This window comes from Syngnathoides biaculeatus, chromosome 8 (genome assembly GCF_019802595.1).
Source record: "Syngnathoides biaculeatus isolate LvHL_M chromosome 8, ASM1980259v1, whole genome shotgun sequence".
NCBI classification, from domain to species: Eukaryota; Metazoa; Chordata; class Actinopteri; order Syngnathiformes; family Syngnathidae; genus Syngnathoides; species Syngnathoides biaculeatus.
In genome coordinates, this window is record NC_084647.1 from 5993198 (window position 1) to 6013019 (window position 19822).

At 42.1% G+C, this 19822-nt stretch overlaps 1 protein-coding gene and 1 long non-coding RNA gene across 3 annotated transcripts in view; one reads left to right on the top strand and one right to left on the bottom strand.

The window, feature by feature from the left end:
• LOC133504504 (uncharacterized) overlaps positions 1 to 19822 on the top strand; it is a 179173-nt gene that overhangs the window by 97922 nt on the left and 61429 nt on the right. The gene's annotated exons all lie outside the window — the stretch shown is intronic.
• gria4a (glutamate receptor, ionotropic, AMPA 4a) overlaps positions 1 to 19822 on the bottom strand; it is a 115624-nt gene that overhangs the window by 91067 nt on the left and 4735 nt on the right. For both annotated transcript variants that reach the window (XM_061826797.1, XM_061826796.1), the window contains exon 2: positions 18546 to 18704. In XM_061826797.1, coding sequence (XP_061682781.1) covers positions 18546 to 18704 — 159 coding nt within the window. The remainder of the gene's footprint in view (positions 1 to 18545; positions 18705 to 19822) is intronic.

The following is a 19822-nucleotide window of genomic DNA, read 5'->3' on the forward strand; positions in this document are numbered from 1 at the left end:
TGTGTTTGCGATTACATGCCCGTGAACGTTTATGCCTCTCAGCGTCAAGACACAAACTGGGGAGAGTAAAAGCGACGAGAAAGAAGCTCAGTAAATGCAAATGCTTTGATTAGAACATGAAAACAAGAGCGGCGAGATGAGCAAGTGAGGGACAACAAAAAGATGTTGTAGCCAATTACGGCGAACATGTCTCCATTCGGTCCAAACCTGTGTTCAGACTGAGGCGGCATGTAACACTTCGATTCCGCTGTCATCTCTTGTTATGCTTTTCGTCTTGGAGAAGCCACTTTGTAAAAACAACACCAAGAAAAACGGTATCCAAAACAGACATTAGCGTGTTTACGTTTGCGCTAGCTTTGCCCACTGGGGAAAATATTTCACGGCGAGGCTTTACAGATGGTACAGGAAACTGCGTGTCTGTCTTTGTGTACAGTTATAAGCCCGAGAGACCCGGTCTGCTTCTTGTTCCAAAGAAGTCAGATGACATGGAGGAAACATATTCGCTGAGGGCGCACGCTATAATCACGTTATTCACTCGTCGCTACAACCAAACACTGGACAAACGGCCAAGAAGATGGCATTGTACTGGTTTGACCCGGACAGGTCTTTTTTTACCGAGTGTGGTGGGAGGGTTTCCTCAAGAAACTTCAGGTTTGGGAGTCGGTAAAACGCTGCATCCAAACTCATTGCCATTCTACTTCTTTTCTTGTCTCGGGGAACTGAAGCCCAACAAACACAAATTTCATTCACAGGAGTTTCAGTGCGGCTTTAAGCATCAGAGCCATTTTCCCAAAGCTGCTGCAAAGCTTTTCAGCCATTATAGATTCATCTTACAATATGTGATAACGGTGCAAAACATCATCCCATCATCAATCTTGTCTGTCTTTCATTCTCATGGCTGACTCCACGATTGCACGTCTACGAATATTGTTCCCGCTTTAATTAGCGGCGCGGTATGCATCCTGACAAACAGCAAAAGAAGTCTCGCAAAGATCTGATAATTACATGACCCAACTATTTGATTGTTCATCTAAAATGATTCATATCTCGGATGAAAGCCTGACCCAGTAATGTAAATTAATGATTTTGTTGTCCTACAATGGGAGTATTAACAAAACATCCTATTTTGAATTGCTTCCCTGCGAGACAAAATCAAGGAGAAATAAATGAAGAGAAAAATATGCATATGTATTATTCTCATCTTGTCGTAGCTCCTCCAGTTGAGCGTGAGACATTTTTTTTTATGTGTCATGAAAAATAAACAAAAAACAAAGAAAATATACAATAATATGCATGTTTCATCATTTGATACTGTACTTGCTATAGTGAGCTAAAAAAAATATGGCCCAATTCCAATTATGATAGTTTGGGTATTTCACATTTTTAGGCACCACTGTTCATCATAAGTAGCAACATCAAGTCGTCTTCTTTTTTTTTATCATTTTAGTTTGTCCGGTTTGGGATTGCCGCAGCCCATCATCCTTTTCCATTATCATCTATGTCTATATACCGTATTTTCCGCACTATAAGGCGCATACAGTAGAGGCTGGGGTTACGTTATGCATCCATTAGATGGAGATGCACTAAAAGCTCAATATTGATCCATATATAAGGCGCACTGTCGGTTTTTGAGAAAATTAAAGACTTTTAGGTGCGCCTTATAGTGCGGAAAACACGGTATATCTTGAGCAAAACCTGGCTCTTTTGGTGGTTGCATATAGCTCGCGGAGCCCTCATAACGTCATACTGTACATGTGATTTCTGTCGTGCAGAGAAGGTTTGTCCTAGTGGAGTTGCCGTAGTTTGTTCTGGGAGGCAACGCAAATGACGCAGAGACAGTTTGGCCTAGTGGGGTTGCCGTAGTTTTTAGCATGGTAGTCGAAGTCCACAGGCTTCGGGTCGAACGGCAATCGTGTCGGAACAACTACGTAATTATGTAAAGGAAAAAAAATATGAGGCGTACTGAAGTTTTCAACACGAATGGGCAGGGTTCTGCTGTGTGTCTACGTTCACAGACGAGGAGTATTCCAAAGCATTCGTACTCGACGTTGCCAATAAACATTTTGCCAACTTCGCATAAAGACAAGATAATCAAACGGATAAAAGACACGCTTTTCTCGGCAAGAACCGTTCACCATTCGTACGAGCGTGATGCTAAATCAAATTGAATTCCGTTCCCCGTGAACGGATGGAAGTCGTGAAGCTTAATCTGACGACGTATGAACTCCAAAGCCGTCAGCAAAACCGCATTAAATGGTAAGAAGTACTTTTGAACAACAGCGTAGCAATGTTTTCTAAAATAATTCAGAGACTTTTTGGAGATCTAAAAGTGTTGACCTTACATAAATGCGCAAATACACTTGTACTTAGTTTTTAAAACACTATATGGCTCTTTTGAAATGACATTTTAAAATATCTGGCATTTATGGCTCTCTCAGTCGAAAAGGTCCTGACCCCTGATCTATATCGTCCTCTTTGAGGCCAACTGGCCTCTTGCCTTCCCTCACAGCATCCATCCAACCTTCTCTTTGGTCTTCTTTAAGCTCGGTTGCTTGGCATTTCTCCTCCGGACGCATCTAAACCGTCCAAGTGTGGTCTCTAAAACGAGATTGCTGCTCACAAGTATTCACGTCTGTTTTGAGTCCGGCCTCATCGGTCTCTTTCCTGAAACGTTATTGTCCGGCTCACCAACTAGTTCCCACAACTCTGCTCATCCCTCTTGTTCTTAAAAATGGTCACCAGGACATTTTTTGCGCCAATCCTAAGTCATCTCTGCTGAACAACCTGGCGAAAAACCCTGCAGCCATCTCCACCTCAACGGGTATGCCATCAGGAACATGTTCCTTTCCATTTTTCATTCTTTTTAAATATCTTTCTAACTTTGCCTTCACTAATCAATGCTTATTTCCTGGTCCGCCACAATTGCCTCTTTCTTCTCCCTCCTTGATCAACTCCTCAAAGTATTCTTTCATCTGTTCTTAAATTGTTTTTGTTGCAGAATTTTGAGATGTCTTGGCCGTATTCATTTAATTAGGCCGGTTCCATTTAATTTGTTTATAATTTGTTATTTTTATTGGAAAGATTTGGCGTCGGTGTCGTCGGTGAAAATAAACTCTGCTTTCCAAAAAAATGTGATTAGCCACAGATAGTTCATAAGTTAACAATGCGGCAGTTACTTTCTCCACACATACCAAGGCAGATTTGAATATTTTTTTTCCTCTTTAATAAAATAAAATCACCGTTTTAAAAACGACAGTTTGCATAAACTTGGTTTATTTTTGTCTATTTACATTTCTTACCTTATCCAAGCTTAAATGTTAAAGTGGGGAACTATGGAGAAAAAAAAATACAAATTTGAGAAGGGAGCAAATATTTTTTTGTATGTATATGTATAGAATAGCAACATCAAAGAAACGAGAGCATTTCTACTTTTAGGCTGACTTTACACAACCTGATTCAAGTGGTACAAGTCGTGCAATTTATTCCGAGTGGCACAATCAAACAGGCGAAGTATGTCACGGCAGCGTAAAGATGAAAAATATAAAAAGCGCATGAAATCGGGATACGCTCAGATGGGGAATCAGGCCTCGAGTGTTGACACTTACGGAGTTCTCGACTTGCGTTTCGATGGCTGTTTCATGCGTTGGGTGGCACCTCATCAGAATTGGGCTCTCGCCTCCAAATTCCACTGAAACCATCTTAAAATGCAGATCGTGTAATGCGGCCGCTTATCCTTTTTGCATTGCATTATCTGCTATCAAACAACTTTTTCACTGTGAATTTTCTGCATCATCCCCTAGCACTATACGATAATGAAAAAGTTGAGTCAAACAAGACTATTTTTATTTTCCTCATATTGGATTGCTAAATGAAATCAGATAAACTGGAGCAAATGCACGAACGGCTTCACTGCAGCACGATACTTGTTCTAACAATATGACTTCCTGGTCGCTCAATTGTGCTGATGCTGCAGCAACTTGATTTGGCAAAGCGATTCTTCAGGGAACACTTAACACGCCGCCAGCGAGCCACCTTGCACACGCGTGCTTACGAATAACAAAGAACACCATTAAGGATGTAGTTGTTATCAGTAAATACAAAAAATGAGCTTGGTTTCAAACCGACACCTTGTTGAGATGCTGTGTGTGCGTTTTGCGTACTACCAAATGTTTTGTGCCAAGCGTGACTGAAATTTCTGTATCTCTTTTGTTTCATAATTTTGAGTTTGGCAGCTGCTGTCATGTTAGACTGAGGTTGAACTGTTAAAGTACGGTGGAGACACACTAACATATATCCAGCCATCTATTTTCTGAGGCGCTTATCCTCACGAGGGTCACGGGAGTGCAGTCAATCGCAGGGCACGTTGAGACAGCCGCATTCACAATCACACCTAGGGATAATTTAGTGTCCAATTAATGTTGCGTGTTTTTGGGACATGGGAGGAAACCGGAGTGCCCGGAGAAAACCCACCCAGGCACGGGGAGAACATGCAAACTCCACACAGGCTGGTCCGGGATTGAACCCGGGTCCTCAGAACTGCGAGGCCAATGCTTTCCAGCTTAACCACCGTGCCGCCCATTGCCAAACAGTTCTCACAAATGTGGATCCATGATTAGTTCTCAGTATGTAGGCAGCATGCTAGGCTATGGTTCAATGCTTCTCCCTCGTTGTTGAAAGCTTCTGAATTTGAACGTCATCTTCCTGTTTGGATTTTCCGTGGCCTCTGTGTTCTCCCATATGACACAAACGACCGTATTTTCTACACTATAAGCCGCACCTTCAATGACTGGCCTTTTTTGAATTTTTTTCTCATATATAAGGCGCACCGCATTATAAAGTGCATAGAATAGGCACTACAGTAGAGGTCAGGTTACGTTATGGATTCATTTGATGGGCTCCGCTAAAGGCTCAATATTGATCCTTATATAAGGCGCACCTGATTATAAGGCGCACTGTCAGCTTTTGAGAAAATTAAAGGCTCCATATTGTGCGGAAAATACAGTAATAGAAAACACTAAATTGTGAACGTGGGCGCGTTTTGCTTGTATGCATTTAGGGACGGTCATTTCTCCACATATTTGTTCCCTCCAGTTGCCCAATCATGGGTGTACCCTATGAAAACCCTAAAATAGACCCCAGCTCACCCATGGACGAACTGAGAGTGTGGTAGAGAAAATGCATTGCTGAAGGGATGCTTGTGATTCACCAACAGATGCTGATCCATTTTTTTTTTTTACCATGAAGGAATGTGTCTCAGAACGGCAAATATTCAGAATTCAAAACGGTGGCTCGATCGTGCTCATCTTGGAAATCTTTTCCTGTTGATTAGGTCCATAGCCGTCATACCACACGCCACACCCTCAATTACCATGCAAAAGCAGCTCTTGAATGATGATGCAAGTAAATTAGCAAATAGTGGTATTGGGATGATGAATAATAGTGATGTTCAAGAGAATAAATAAGACGGAAATGTTTTCCTGTAAAGTGTGAGTAAAACAAAATGAACAAAAAACAGTAAGGGATTACACCATAAGAACACAATAGGAATATCACCCATTAAGCTCAAAATTTTTGTAAATGTGAGAATGAATTGTTGCCCTTCTCCATCCATCCATCCATTTACTTAACCGCTTATCCTCACAAGGGTCGCGGGGAGCACTGGAGCCTATCCCAGCTGTCAACGGGCAGGAGGCGGGGGACGCCCTGAACTGGTCGCCGGGCAATCGCAGGGCACATGAAGACAAACAGCCGCACTCAAAAATCACACCTAGGGGCAATTTAGAGTGTCCAATTAATGTTGCGTGTTTTTGGGATGTGGGAGGGAAACCGGAGGGCCACGCAGGCACGGGGAGAACGTGCAAACTCCACACAGGCGGGGCCGGGATCGAACCCGGGTCCTCAGAACTGTGAGGCCAACGCTTTCCAGCTGATCCATTGAGCCTATCAGTATTGTCATCAGCAGTTCATCAATCAAGAGTACCCCAACTCTCATCCTATAGTCAGATATGCCCAGGTATGGACCCCAAGTTTCTCTTAAACTAGAACAGAAAAGCCAATTAAAAAAAAAATAATAAATGGATGACCAAATGGACAAAAGATATGCAGATGTGTAAGATGTACAATATGTAGAAATGCATATTAACTGTTATTATCTGGACACTATTGATGCACCGCTCACTGTGACCGTGCCCACCGCTGTTTAACGTTTCAAACATGATATGTACCCTTTAATCTGAAGACTTCCAGTGAATCTAATGGCACTTTAAACTGTAAATGTGAAACCAATTAAATTTGACAAAATGTCCTGACAGGAAACTCATTAAGAATTTGCAAACTCATTCAACCGGCCACTTCTTCGATGTAAGTAACATAGAAAAGCAGGTTTGCTTCAAAATAAAAGTCCAAGCCTTGCCTCGTTTCCCCTTTTCCCCCTCTGTAGCCATTTAGAAGACATACTGTTAACCCACAGAAAATAATAAACACAAATAAAGATAATGGTTCAATGCATTTGTAGAGTGTCTGACATCGTCTAGACACATGACTGGGTTGACTCGGAACACTAAAAATGGTTTATTCCAGATATGTGGGAAGGATTTAAGAATGACACGTGTCCATCTATTTTCTGGACCTCTTATCCCGTTCAGGGTTGCGGGAAACCGGAGCTTATGCCAGCCGACATCGGGCGAAAGACAAGACGACGTTCTTAACTGGTTGCCAATCAATCACACAGCCAGCCATGACATAACTGTAAAAATACACTGGTTAGTACTTCATAGGCTCACTATAAGTTGAGCAAAAATGAGGATGATGTTAAGGTTAAATAGAATATTATGATGACATCTACCTAGGATATGTCCCAGTTGTTTTTCCCCTGGTGGTTGGATTGTTTTTTTTTTTTTTGTTTGTTTGTTTTTCCAGTGTGAGAGCTGAAACATGCTCTATAAAACTATAAAAAAAAAAGTGCCAGGTTTTCAGACGTTAAAGCTAATATATAGCAAACCAAAGACAACGAACAACTTAGAGTATGACAAGGCTATATTCCGGTGTTGAACATCTCATAGACAAACCCATCTAGACACATCTTAAACGGAAATTCCAGTGGTTTGGATCAACAATGTATCCAATAGCTCATGTAATATGTACTGTATCTTGACAATGTAATGTTTATCCTCTCTCATTTAATGGTGGTTTGAGAAGATTTTTATCGACAATTCCGAATTTTCAGGGGTGCCGCCATTTTGGCGAGTCACATGATCTATGTGGGCATATGTGACGTGTACAGTGGCTTTCCAAACGCTGGATTACATGGGACGCGAGTATGCCCAGCGCTTATTTTTCAGATTTATCCTCATCTGGTGAAGAAATAGCAGTATCGGTTGATCGGGAAGACGGAGGAATACTCCCGTACAGATTTGAACCTGTGGCTGTAAATAATGTTCAATATTCGGATGGTTCTTTGGATGGGAATGACAGGGAGTCTGACGGGCTAGCTCTGCTAATGCTAATGCCGAGCGGCGGGGCCGTAAACTCAAACCACCATTTCATGAGAGAGGATTAACATTAAATTGTCAAGACACAGTACATATTACATGAACTATTGGATACATTGTTCATCCAAACCACCGGAATTTCCCTTTAATGATGAATGAATTTTTGTAGATTCCTTATGTTACAGTGAATCTGAATTCATTATCATATGAAGCTGCATCTTAGTATGGAACCAAATTTGTATTTGGCAATGGGCGGCACACTGGACTCAGCTGGTAAAGCGTTCTGAGGTCCCGGGTTCAATCCCAATCCCGCCTGTGTGGAGTTTGCATGCTCTCCCCCGTGCCTACGTGGGTTTCCTCTGGGCATTCCGGTTTCCTCCCGCATCCCAAAAACATGCAACATTAATTGGACACTAAATTACCCCTACGTGTAATTGTGAGTGTGGCTGTTTTTTCTCTCTATGCGCCTTGCGATTGGCTGGCGACAAGTTCAGGGTGTACTCCGCCTCCTGGCATTGACAACTGGGAGAGGCTGCACCACTCCCCGTGACCCTTGTGAGGATAAGCGGCTAAGAAAATGGATGGATGGATGTTTGGAAAATGGCTGTTTTCTCTCACGGCATAACCGTATCTCTGCACAAAACAACGTCCGTATAAACATTCTTGGAGGGATTTGGTGTAGATGAAATTCACTTCAACAACACCTTTGGGTTGGACTAAACCAGAGATTGTGGGCCGTGAAGCCCTTTTTCAGGTCCTGACCTCACAAAATGCCTCCTGTGGGAATTAGCAAAAATCTCCCTCTTTGCAGAAAAGTGAAGAATGTCGCAGTGACAATTGCTCATGATGTCATTGATTGTGTGTCACTGCATCAAAGTACAGCCGTAACTGTGAACAGAAACCACATGATAAGAAAGATACAGTCGCTAATCAAAGGGAAATGGCCACAGGTTTTGCTCCTCCTTTTCCATATTTTCACAAAAGACAAAATGGAAAGAACAGAATACTCGTACAGCATACATCATGGTCACGCCAGTACCGTACAGGTTAATTCTGTAATAAATCACATCGCACGACGGTCTTGTTTATCCAAATCCACACACAATGGGAAGAGCTGTCCCAGGGGAAAGATTCCGAATTTCAATGTCCTTTCATGAAAGGGGAAGACCAAGAGAGGAAACAGAAGGGTTTTTTCTTTGTTTCTTTTGTTTTTCAAACACAATCCGTCGCTGTTAATGAGACAATTTACGGATTGGACACTAAATGACGCACACTGACTCACACCGAATTATATAAATACAATTAAATTTAATGTACTATAAGTGCGGTTCAAGCCGTTACCTTCTGTGGTTTGTGTGACACACGTTGTTGTTCGTGTGGCTGCGTTTAAGGGTTTTGCCGTTTGTTGTCAGGACACCAACAGGGAAATTACGGTCGTCAAGCTTGAATATTTGATTGGAGGGAATAAGAATGGTCATGTCCACACTGATAGGGATAAAGAATTATTTAGACTGTACCAGGATGTAAAAAATTTTTCACAATTGTGCTATAGAATATGCTCCGCTACATAATTTAGAAGTGTTATCACCGTAAAATCTAAAGACCAGTATTGTCCTCAGAACCCAAGAGTGAACGGCCACATAAGTTAGCGTCACGGAGCTTGATGCTGTTACGTAGGTTGTGAAGAGAATGTGATGTGTCAATCAATCTTGAATCCAAATCTAATCCGTCCAATGATAATGCAGTGCCTAAACAACATAGATTCAAATGATTCTCAATGGCAGAGTCTCAAAGGAAAAATAGAGCTCGTGCACGTGACGTCACGGTTTGCACGGCGCCGTATTGCCCGTCAAACCTCGCTGCTCTGCACTGCGGGAGCCGTTGAATCAGAGCAGATTTTTCAAATTGCCCGAGACCTGTTTTGCTGAGATCATTCCATGGAATACCAGCTGAAAAGAACAGAAAATATCGATGGATTTCGGCAATTAAACATGATGGATGTACAATAAAATACACAAACGCTCGATCGCTTCATTTCAGGTAGGAATTCTTTTTCTTAATCTCAAATTATTAAGCAGTATTTATAATGCTAAATTGGCTCATTTGAGAACAATGCGTGTCTGTCGCAGAGATTTACGGAGGTTAAGTGTGGCCGCAATCGCTTCCGTGTACGTTCCGTGGAGACGACTCTGTCCTCTTTTTTTTTTTTTTTTTCAATCATAGTTAATGAATGAGAGTTTGTGTAAAACCATGGGTCATTTATTTCAATATTGGTATTTGTATTGAATACTAGCTGAAAAGATCGATGGATTCTGGCAAAGGTTAAGGTGTGGCCGAATACGCTTCCACGTTCACGAGCCGTTAACCCGTCACTATGTCGGATTTATTCCAATGAAGTATTTGTATGCGTCCGGACTTTTCTACACTTCCGTGTAATTCTCGACGACTTACTCGCCAGATCCTTGTGTAGATCCAGTTGTCCGAGACAAACGGAAGCGAATTAACAGTCCACTTTCGGCGAAAACATCGACTTCAGCATCAAATATGGATCCTCTATGCCAAGTGACTTTCATTTTTCCACGTACCTTCGTTTATTATCACCTTCTAAATGTTTAACGTTATCGAACGAAACTATAGGCGTCGTGCTATAAGACATATTTTCGTTTCATCTCAACGGAATTAGCATTGAACAATGCTTCGTTTGACCGGCAATTTGGCGATGTCACGTGATTTCGGTGACGTAGGTGCACGATCTCTATAGAAGACAAATGGGATCACTGCAAAATTCAACCACCTAATCCACAAAACACGCCACAATCATAACTAGATTTATGATCTTAGTTGTGAGCCACAAATGATTGAAAATTGAAGAAATCGTGAGTGTGTTAAGAATTGTTTCTACCAAAATTCAGCGCACCCTTGGCTGAATAAACCACACATCAGCATTTCCCCTTTGCAAATCCTCTCCTGTCCCGAGTTCACCTCATCGCTTCCCGTCCAAAATGATCCCTTTTTCTTCCCCAACACTCCTGCCTTCACGCTGCCACTTGATTATACGACCGCGACTCAAAATGTTTACACAAAGATGGATTCCGTATGAGACGCACGCACATAACAAACAGTTATTATTTTCGAGAATGGGAGATTCCGCACTGAGTTTAGCTCTATATTGTGCATTAATCTAATAATATGGCTATGTGTGAGAGGGGGGTCACCACCAGCCAAGGTCAAGGCCTTGTATGCCATACTAAAACGCTACAAAAAATACTTACTATATACTGTATGAATACATCTACAAAGCAAATTAGTGGAAAAGGTAAACAGAAGCAGGGGATATACAGTAAACCTAAGTGACAATGCAAGTAGGATATATGATTTATTTAAAATGATCTCTTCACGCTCTCTGAATACTAAGAAAAGAGAGGACCCGGCCAAGGTCAGCGGGAGAATTCCCCATTCTAATTCAGACACATTGCGCACCACCCCGGAGCAAGCGCCGCGGATTAATTTAGAGATCCATTCACAGCGTCCGCGCTCGGGGAGAGGCGGCTAAACGCGATGAGGACTAAACGAGTCGAAAAAGGGGGCAAAGAAATGAGGTGGAAAAGGGGGAGGACAAAAAAGTGAGGAGGAGGAAGCGGATGAGAGACTAGGAACCAAGAGACAGAAGAAGTGTTTCTGGTTTTTGAGTGCGAGACGCTTCACTTAGAAGAGCTCCCACTTTAGCGACACTCCCCCCCCCTGATGGCCAACTGGCAGTAACTTTGTACATTTTTGTGTAATTGTTGTGCGTCTGGGTGTGTGTGTATGCGTATCTCGGAGAACAGCTTACAACACAAGGACCGGAGAACAAAAAAAAAAAAAAAACATGACAGAGGACACACAATGCTGAGTAAATTTAGGAAAACGTGGAAAAATGTGACTAAGTGATTGGGACATCTTGCTCACTGTTGTGGGGTTGCGGGTTTGAGACCTGACTGTGTGGCGGACCGCGTTCCTCTTCTCCCTGTGCTTGTTTCAAGTCGCTACGTTCTGCAACCTGACACTTTTCGAGCCACCTCAAGACTGTTTTATGCTAGATCAGCGCAAGAACTCTCAATGGTCACTCCCGTAGGTTCACCTATTCAACTTCCTGGTAATGCAGATAGCTAATCAGTCAAGTACAACGTAATACTTTTTAAAATCTAAAACATTCATACAAGAGACAAAATACAATTTAAACAAAACATACAGAAAAGGGTGTATTCAGTTCTTTCCTTGAATACTCAAATTAGCATCGGCTAATAGCATTAGCTTTGCAAAACGGCACCGTGCTGAATTGGTCACGTGGCGGTAGGCGAGTCCCGTAATTTCCGCCCTATAAGACGCGACATTTTTCACACGCTTTCAACCCTGCGTCATATGTGATGATGTGGCTAATTTGTGCATTTTTTCTAACAGCCGCAAGGGGGCACTCGAGCAGAAAAGGTAAAAGAGAGACCGGTGGAATTTATGTGCCGAGGAAGTGACTTTTACAGTATGTTTTTTTTTTTAACGGGCTCTGTTAGCGCTGCGCTAGCGTGTGTTGCTGCTGTGTTACTGCCGTGTCTCAGTGATTTTTACAGGTATGTTTTTTTTTTTTTAAACAGCCCTGTTAGCGCCACGCTCACGTGTTGCTGCTCTGTTACTGCCGTGTCTCAGTGATGTATTTATTTATTTATTTATTACCGTGCCTGTTGTTGCTATGCTAAGCTAAGGTATTAAAACTTTGAAAACTGAAAAAACTATACAGTCTTAAATATCTCGTGTTTCTATGTGGGCACTTGCGGCTTATACACAGGTGCGGCTTATGTTTTTCCTTTACAAATGTACTGGGTGAGGCTTATAATTAGGTGCGCTCTGTAGGGCGGAAATTACGGTATTTGTGGTTGGTCATGAGTACACACGGTGATCTGCTCCCTCTATGAGTTGAAATTATTATTATTATTTTTTTCACTGCCGCAAGTAGGCTGCAGCATACTCCCTAGCAAGAGGCTAATTATTCCTGCAGAACTGGTCTTAAATAAATAAAGTAAGTAAGTAATCCCTCCAGTGAGCAGCGCTTCGCCTGGAAAAATATGACTTATTAGTTGTAGAGGTCAAAGGGGAGACTGAACATCCTGGTTGGAAATGATACAAAAGTGATGAAGAAGCTACTAAGAACTCGTTAGACCTGGATTTGAAATAGAAGAAGGGCTTCGACTAAAGCTGCTCTCTCTCTGTTGAGCAAAAGAAATTGATAGTACAATTCCCACAAGCTCCCCGTTGCTCGTCAATACCAGATTGTTACGTGGCGCCCGATCTGATGAGTTTCCATTGAATCTGCAACAAGGTGATCATACCCTGCCACGTATCAATATTTCCCACTGGTGATACTCGGGATGTCCGCGCCATATTGCGCGATGCGGTTGAATGATCCAGTTGGGTATGGACGCCCTGAACAAAGAGCTTGTCTAGGCTTTTGATGTCGTACTTTATCACTTTTATGAAAGCGTGCATAGATAGAGCAATAGTCAAGGAAAAAGTGCCTTGCTCAAGAGCATGTGGGTGACTAATTAAAGCGGTAGTGTTGGTATTTTAAAAAGGGGAATTCCCTTGAATGCATTCACCATGGTATGTACCGACTGCTAAAGTACATTTTGGCCACAAGTTTTGCTTTTTCACATGCGGGTACCTTATTAGAAATGAAGAGTAGTACCGTTGTTAAACAAGTACCGTAATTTACGGCCTATAAGCCGCGACTTTTTTCCACACGCTTTCAACCCTGCGGTTTATGCGGCGATGCGGCGAATTTGTGCATTTTTTTCTAACGGCCGCAAGGGGGCAGTCGAGCGGAAAATGTACGAGAGACTGGTGGTATATATGTGCTGAGGAAGTGACTTTTACCGGTCCGGCCCTGCTGTGCTCGGGTGATACTGCCGTGTCTCAGTGGTTTTTACCAGTATGTTTTTTTTTTACCGGCCCTGTTAGCGCAGTGTTAGCATTAGCGCGGTGGCGCTAGCGTTAAACTCTCTGTGTACCGTCTTTGTAAATGTCTCATGTTTCAATGTGGGTACTTACAGCTTTTACACAGCTGCGGCCCAAGTATGTACCAAATGGTATTTCCTTTACAAACGTACCGGGTGAGGCTTATAACCAGGTGCGTTCTGTAGGCCGGGAATTACGGTAATAGTAATTTATACATTGTACTTTTATTGCTTGGGAGTGCGTGGTGTAGGGATCGCAAACGGTTACAATTAATCGGTTATAACCGGTTTTCTACCGAAACCATAATCGGACTTTCGAAATCGGTTAAAATTTCCACTAATTTCTTCCAGTTCCGGTATTCCACATTGCGCTATTTTTTCAATGTCATTTCCACTTTTTTTCAAGAATGTTAACATTAAAACATTTTTACAAAAAAAAGATCAAAAATGTAACTTACACGAGTGCGTTGTTGAAAGCCGCATTCAACAAGCTTGTTTGTCAATATTGTATACAATACAACTACCCCATGAACGCGGAGTAAATTAACGATCGATGGTGTAGCGCCGGAGAAAAGGAGTCGGAGGCGGAGTGTCGGACACAGGAACAAAACTTGTTTTATTGGCAGACATCAAAACACTACTCGCATAACGGCGGGAACTCTGTGAACTCGTCACTCGGATTAACAGTCCGTGCGGAACCCCGCACACTAACTCGAGGTCCCGCGGGTGAATTATGTAAACGCCGCAATGGTACCGATTTTAAAATCGGTTAATCGTTTTTTTGCTACAGGTGTTCAGTTAAAACCGATTATGAAAGTAAGCGTTTTTTTGCGATCCCTAGCGTGGTGGATCTTTTGTCTCTTGCTCTCTTCAAACACATAAATGTATATATTTTTTTTTCTTAGCATGGAGTGAAGGCTCATGTGCCTTTTTATTGGCTGCAGTCGGCTTCGTTGCGATCCCGTGTGCCGGCGAGTAGAAAAACAGAAACCGATTGTGTAGAAAAACTGAAATCGGTTGTCAGTCGCATGGCTCGGCGAGTGGCGAACTTTAGTCAGACTGCAAGTTGTTGTGTTGCTGACACGACATGGCAATCCCTTTAATGATGAGTTCCCGATCCTTTAGCTGTACCAAATAAAGTGCCCAATGACTTTAGATTTTATTTGCGATCCAATTCTAAGAAGCTCGAGGTAAACGTCAAAGGTCATATTGGTTCGATTTCGCTTTATTTATTTATTTTTAATACTCAATACCATTTTCATCCACTTTTGCTCAGTGCTAATAAATACTTGTGCCTCAGGGAGTGACGTTTTCGCATTAGAGTGATATTTCACATATTTTTCTGTTAAAGCCTGCCTGGAAATTGCATTTTTGGAGAATTGAAGAGGGGCATCCTTTTCATTTTGCTTGATGATGTGGATAAGCAGGACTGACTTTCTCTTTAGGGGACATTTTCAACCCTGTGTACAAGTACAAGATTGACATTGAGTTTTATAGAATTGACACTAATCATTATATAAAGTCCTGCTTCTTAAAAGTCGCAATAAATCAATTTGTCCGTGCAGATACATTTGCAAGGAGAGCGCGACAATATTATTCATATTCTTTTAACTTTTCAATTTCTCCTCTGACTTACATACATTTCAATATTCTGACCTCACATATTCAGTGTTATTCAGTGTCAGTGTTATTCAGTGTTATCTTTCACGCCCCCTCAGCAGAGCGGAGAAATGAAAAACAGCGAAACAAGCCAGCAGAACTCAATTTGTTTTCAAATTAAATATGCTTATTAAATTGAGAAGAAAAAAAACACGTTTTCTTGGCAGCCATAGATATCTGTTTGCGTGAACCGAATAAAATGTTTCTGCAGTTTATTCATTTGCTTATCGGTTAGTCATCACTTGAGGAAATAATGCAGATGCAATTGTTAGTGCAGTATAACACGAAAATAGATTATTGCGTTATTTTATGCATGAACTGTCGTGGTACCGCGCACACATGGACGGTAAAATGCCCGTTCGATTTATTTTTGTTCTCCCGGAACGCTTCACGCTCATTTAATGCAACGGCGATGCAATTCATGCTCCGACTCATGATACAATGGGATGCGATCTGATATTTATTCACCGTGTTCCTTTCCCCGCCCACGCGTCCTCGCGGGGAGCCGATCGTAGATGAGGCGTCTTTGAGGGATAGAGGAAATAAATTCATTTTCAAAATGTTTTCTGGCCTCTTACATTCGTGTCGTGAGCATGACACGAACAACAAATGGAGTCAAATAATTGGGCAGGATGGATTTCTACATTCATACCTCACTTTGGAAAATTCTCACTTAAAAATTGCATTTCATCACTTTTGTAATTTCAAAAATATCCAATATAGGTATAATATAAATATCACACATGACCCTCTATTATTTCTATTATTTGCACCACCACAATATTCATATCTTTTTTTTTTTCTCGGTAAAGGGAAGACAAATGTTGCAAACGCGGTCAAACAACAGCACCCGCGCGTTCGTTTCTTTCACGGAGAAAGTGACATTCACACAAGAGTAAACAGTTCATCAGCTCAGACCTGACCCCGAAAAATTGTCGGCTCGTCGGTACGAGCGCGCCGAACTGCGTCTCCGAGTCGAGATTTTGTTTAAAGCACCCGGTCAAAAGATGATATTAAAAGATTAGTGTCACGCAAGGAAGGGGGGGAAATCAATACACAGGAGTTATTTTTCTACCGTTACGCATGTACTTCTTGTATGTTGGTATATCGGCACAGTTTTTGGCGATGCTATAATCGTAGCGTCGATCCACATGGGACAAAATAGCATTACGTCATAGCACATTCAATATTTTATCAATAGCATAACAAAAAATGATCTTGAAAGGAGTACCGTATTTTCCGCACTATAAGGCGCACCTAAAAGCCTTTCATGTTCTCAAAAGCTGACGGTGCGCCTTATAATCCGGTGCGCCTTATATACGGATCAAAATTGAGTCTTTAGTGCAGCTCCATCTGTTGGATGCATGATGTAACAACAGCCTCTACTGTAGCGTCAATTCTATGTGCCCTATAATGCGGTGCGCCTTATATATGAAAAAAAGTTTTAAAATACGCCATTCATTGAAGGTGAGCCTTATAATGCGGCGCGCCTAAAAGTGCGGAAAATACGGTACACAATATGGATGTTTGCACTCGGGATATATGAAAAATAACGGCAAGGTCAAAGCGATGGTCATCACGCAAGAACCATCCCAATGCTGGACTCTGCCTCGCTGCAGATTTCTAACAAAATGCGATCCATTCATTTATTTTTTGTTTTGTTTTGGCTTATGTTCCACCTGTCTCCAAAGTTTTGTGGAATTTAGTCTGTAGTTTTTGTACAACTTTGCTATTTACCAAAGACCACACGAGCACAGCCGTAATACAAGTTAGAGTAGTTGCACTTAAGAGGTTGAGAGGAAAGACCAACGGGGAACCCAATATTTGTGTCGGCTACTGTACTCACAATTGCCGTCCCCCCCCCCCCCCCCCTTTCGGATTCACACATATTACAAAAATACTCGAGATTTTATATCAAGAGACTTAAATCTAGGTGACTTCTGCAGGGCCACTTGTTGCCAAGCACAATTTGTGGAGCACAATCAGTGAAACTAGGCTATTCTGAATAATGGTGAACTTTCTGCAGTATCCAATTTAAAAAAACAACAAAAAAAAAAAAATCAAAAGTATATTGAGATTCAACTGTCATTTTGAAGTTGCTTTTAGGGGCAAGCAGGAAGCAAAATTACCGTATTTTCCACACTATAAAGCGCACCGCATTATAATATACCTTCAATGATTGACCTATTATGAAACTTTTCTCATATATAAGACGCACCTGACTATAAGGCGGACTGTCAGCTTTTGAAAATATGAAGGCTCTTAGGTGCGGTTTATAGTGCGGAAAATACAAAACCCCTAAAAAAAAAATGACACTATAAGTTTACATATACACTGTTGACTTACTCGGCCATCTTAAATAAATGTAATTCCCCCACCTCCCCCAAAAAAATCTCTATGCCAACCGATTTGTAATTCACTCAGCAACAGTTAGACAATTTAAAGTACCCAAGTTTCAAATATTGAGCATTATTCATCAACAATTACACGGAGGATTATAGAGAAGCCACGTAGTGTAGATCAGAGGTGTCAAAGTCATTTTTGTCGTGGGCCGCACTGTTGTTACGTTTTCCCTCAAAGGGCCGTTGTAACTGTAAAACCAGAAAAAAAAAACTCTCACTGCCTCATCTTATTTGTACATGAAATCGATGAACTCGTTTTGGAATAAGAAATCCAGGCCAATCGGGTTTTCACTTAGTTGAGTGTGGTAAGGAAGTGAAGAAACGGGTCCAAGCAGGGTGGAACAGTTGGCGGAAGGTGTCTGGTGTGTTATGTGGCAGAAGAGTCTCCGCCAGGACGAAGGGCAAAGTTTATAAAACAGTGGTGAGACGGTGGAAGTGAAGAGACAACAGGAAGCAGAACTGGAGGTGGCAGAAATGAAGATGGTGAGGTTCTCGCACAGGTCAGATAGGATTTGAAATGAGCTCATTCGTGGGACAGCCAAAGTTGGATGTTTTGGAGACAAGGTTAGAGAGAGCAGACTTAGATGGTTTAGACATATATACACAGGCGAGAGAGTGCGTAAATTGGTAGGAGGACGATAAGGATGGAGCTACCAGGGAAGAGAGTGAGAGGAAGAGCAAAGAAAAGCTGGATGGATGTTGTGAGGGAGAACATGAGGACAGTGGGTGTTAAGAGATAGGATTAGATGGAAAAAGATGACACACTTTGTGACCCCTAACGGGACAAGCCGAAAGGAAAAGAAGAAGTTGGCGTTTGGTAACACAAAAATGCTTGAAATATCTCAATGTTGTTAATTTCGATATGACAATTTTCAATTTTGGTACAGATTTGAACAAAAATCATGCAAGTCGATACACGTGATTTGCCTTCGCCGGCCGCATAAAATCACGCGGCGGGCCGGATCTGGCCGCCGAGCCTCGAGTTTGACACCCGCGGCGCAGGCACTTACACGCATTGGTGACGGCAAAGCTGTTGGCCGTCTCGATGTTGTCAACGTGCGGCACCAGGTTGAAGGGGGCTTCCGTAGCGTTCGGGCTGGTGTTGTGAAGGAAGATCGCGAGTCGGAACGCCGTGTACTCCTGATCAGTATTCCTAATGAACAAGCCGCCTGGGGAGGGAGACAAAGGACAAGGTAATGAAGAGGAGAAAGAGACACGTGTGTGCCAAGAAAGATTGATAAGGAGGGAAGGGAGACGGCAAAAAAGGAAAGAGTTGGAGAGAAGAAAGCCAAGGTCTTACCATTTGCAAAAAAACAAAAAAATAAACAAAGACATTTGTCTTTCACTACACACACACACAAAACAAAATCCATCTATAGGTATGCCACATATTTCATTGATGGGGAAAAAAAAGAAAGGAAAGGGATGTAAGGGTAAGAAAAAAATACAAATGATAAGCCTTTCGGAGATCAGGAAAAAAGAAAGAGTTGCAGAGGAGGTAAGAGACGAAGGGAGGATCACACAAAAGTCAGCCATGTAAAGGAAGAGAGAGAGCAGAGGCCAAGCGCAAAAAAAAAAAAAAAAAAAAGAAAAAGATGGCGACGTGGATACAAAGTGTCAGTTGACCTTTTAAAATCCCGTCTGACCGGAGAAATAAGACAAAATCACGCGATGCAAATGTGTAAATCCAAATTAAAAAGGAGGGGGAAAGGCTGATGAGGGCGAAGGAAGATTTGAGGAGAAGAAGAGCAGAACATCACAGAGGCTCCGTGCAAAGAAAAACCTTTTACAAATTTGCGGGGAGTCCCAGAGGAGCTCCTTTTATTAACTAAGCCGGAGACGTTGTAATCTAACTCCAGAAACTATGCTAATGAAGTGAAAATGAATAAAATATGACTTGTGTCGTCAGTACAAATTCAATAGGAGAATAAACATGCAACCAGAAAGCCAGAATCAACAAACACCCTTCCTGACTCGGATGTAGGATGGTGGGATCTTGCAGACAAGACAGAAGAACAACTCAAAGAACCAAACTCCTGGACAAAAGTAATGGCAAAGCAGCCCATTGCATTAACAAGGCGTATACCGAAATTTCCGGCGACTTTTTCCAAACGCTTTCAACCCTGCGGTTTATGCGGTGATGCGGCTAATTTGTGCTTTTTTTTTTTGTAGCGGCCGCAAGGAGGGGCTCGAGCGGAAAAAGTAAGAATGAGACCGGTGGAATATATGTGCCGAGGGCGTGACTTTTACCGGCCCCGCTAGCGCTGCGCTAGAGTTAGCGCTTTGT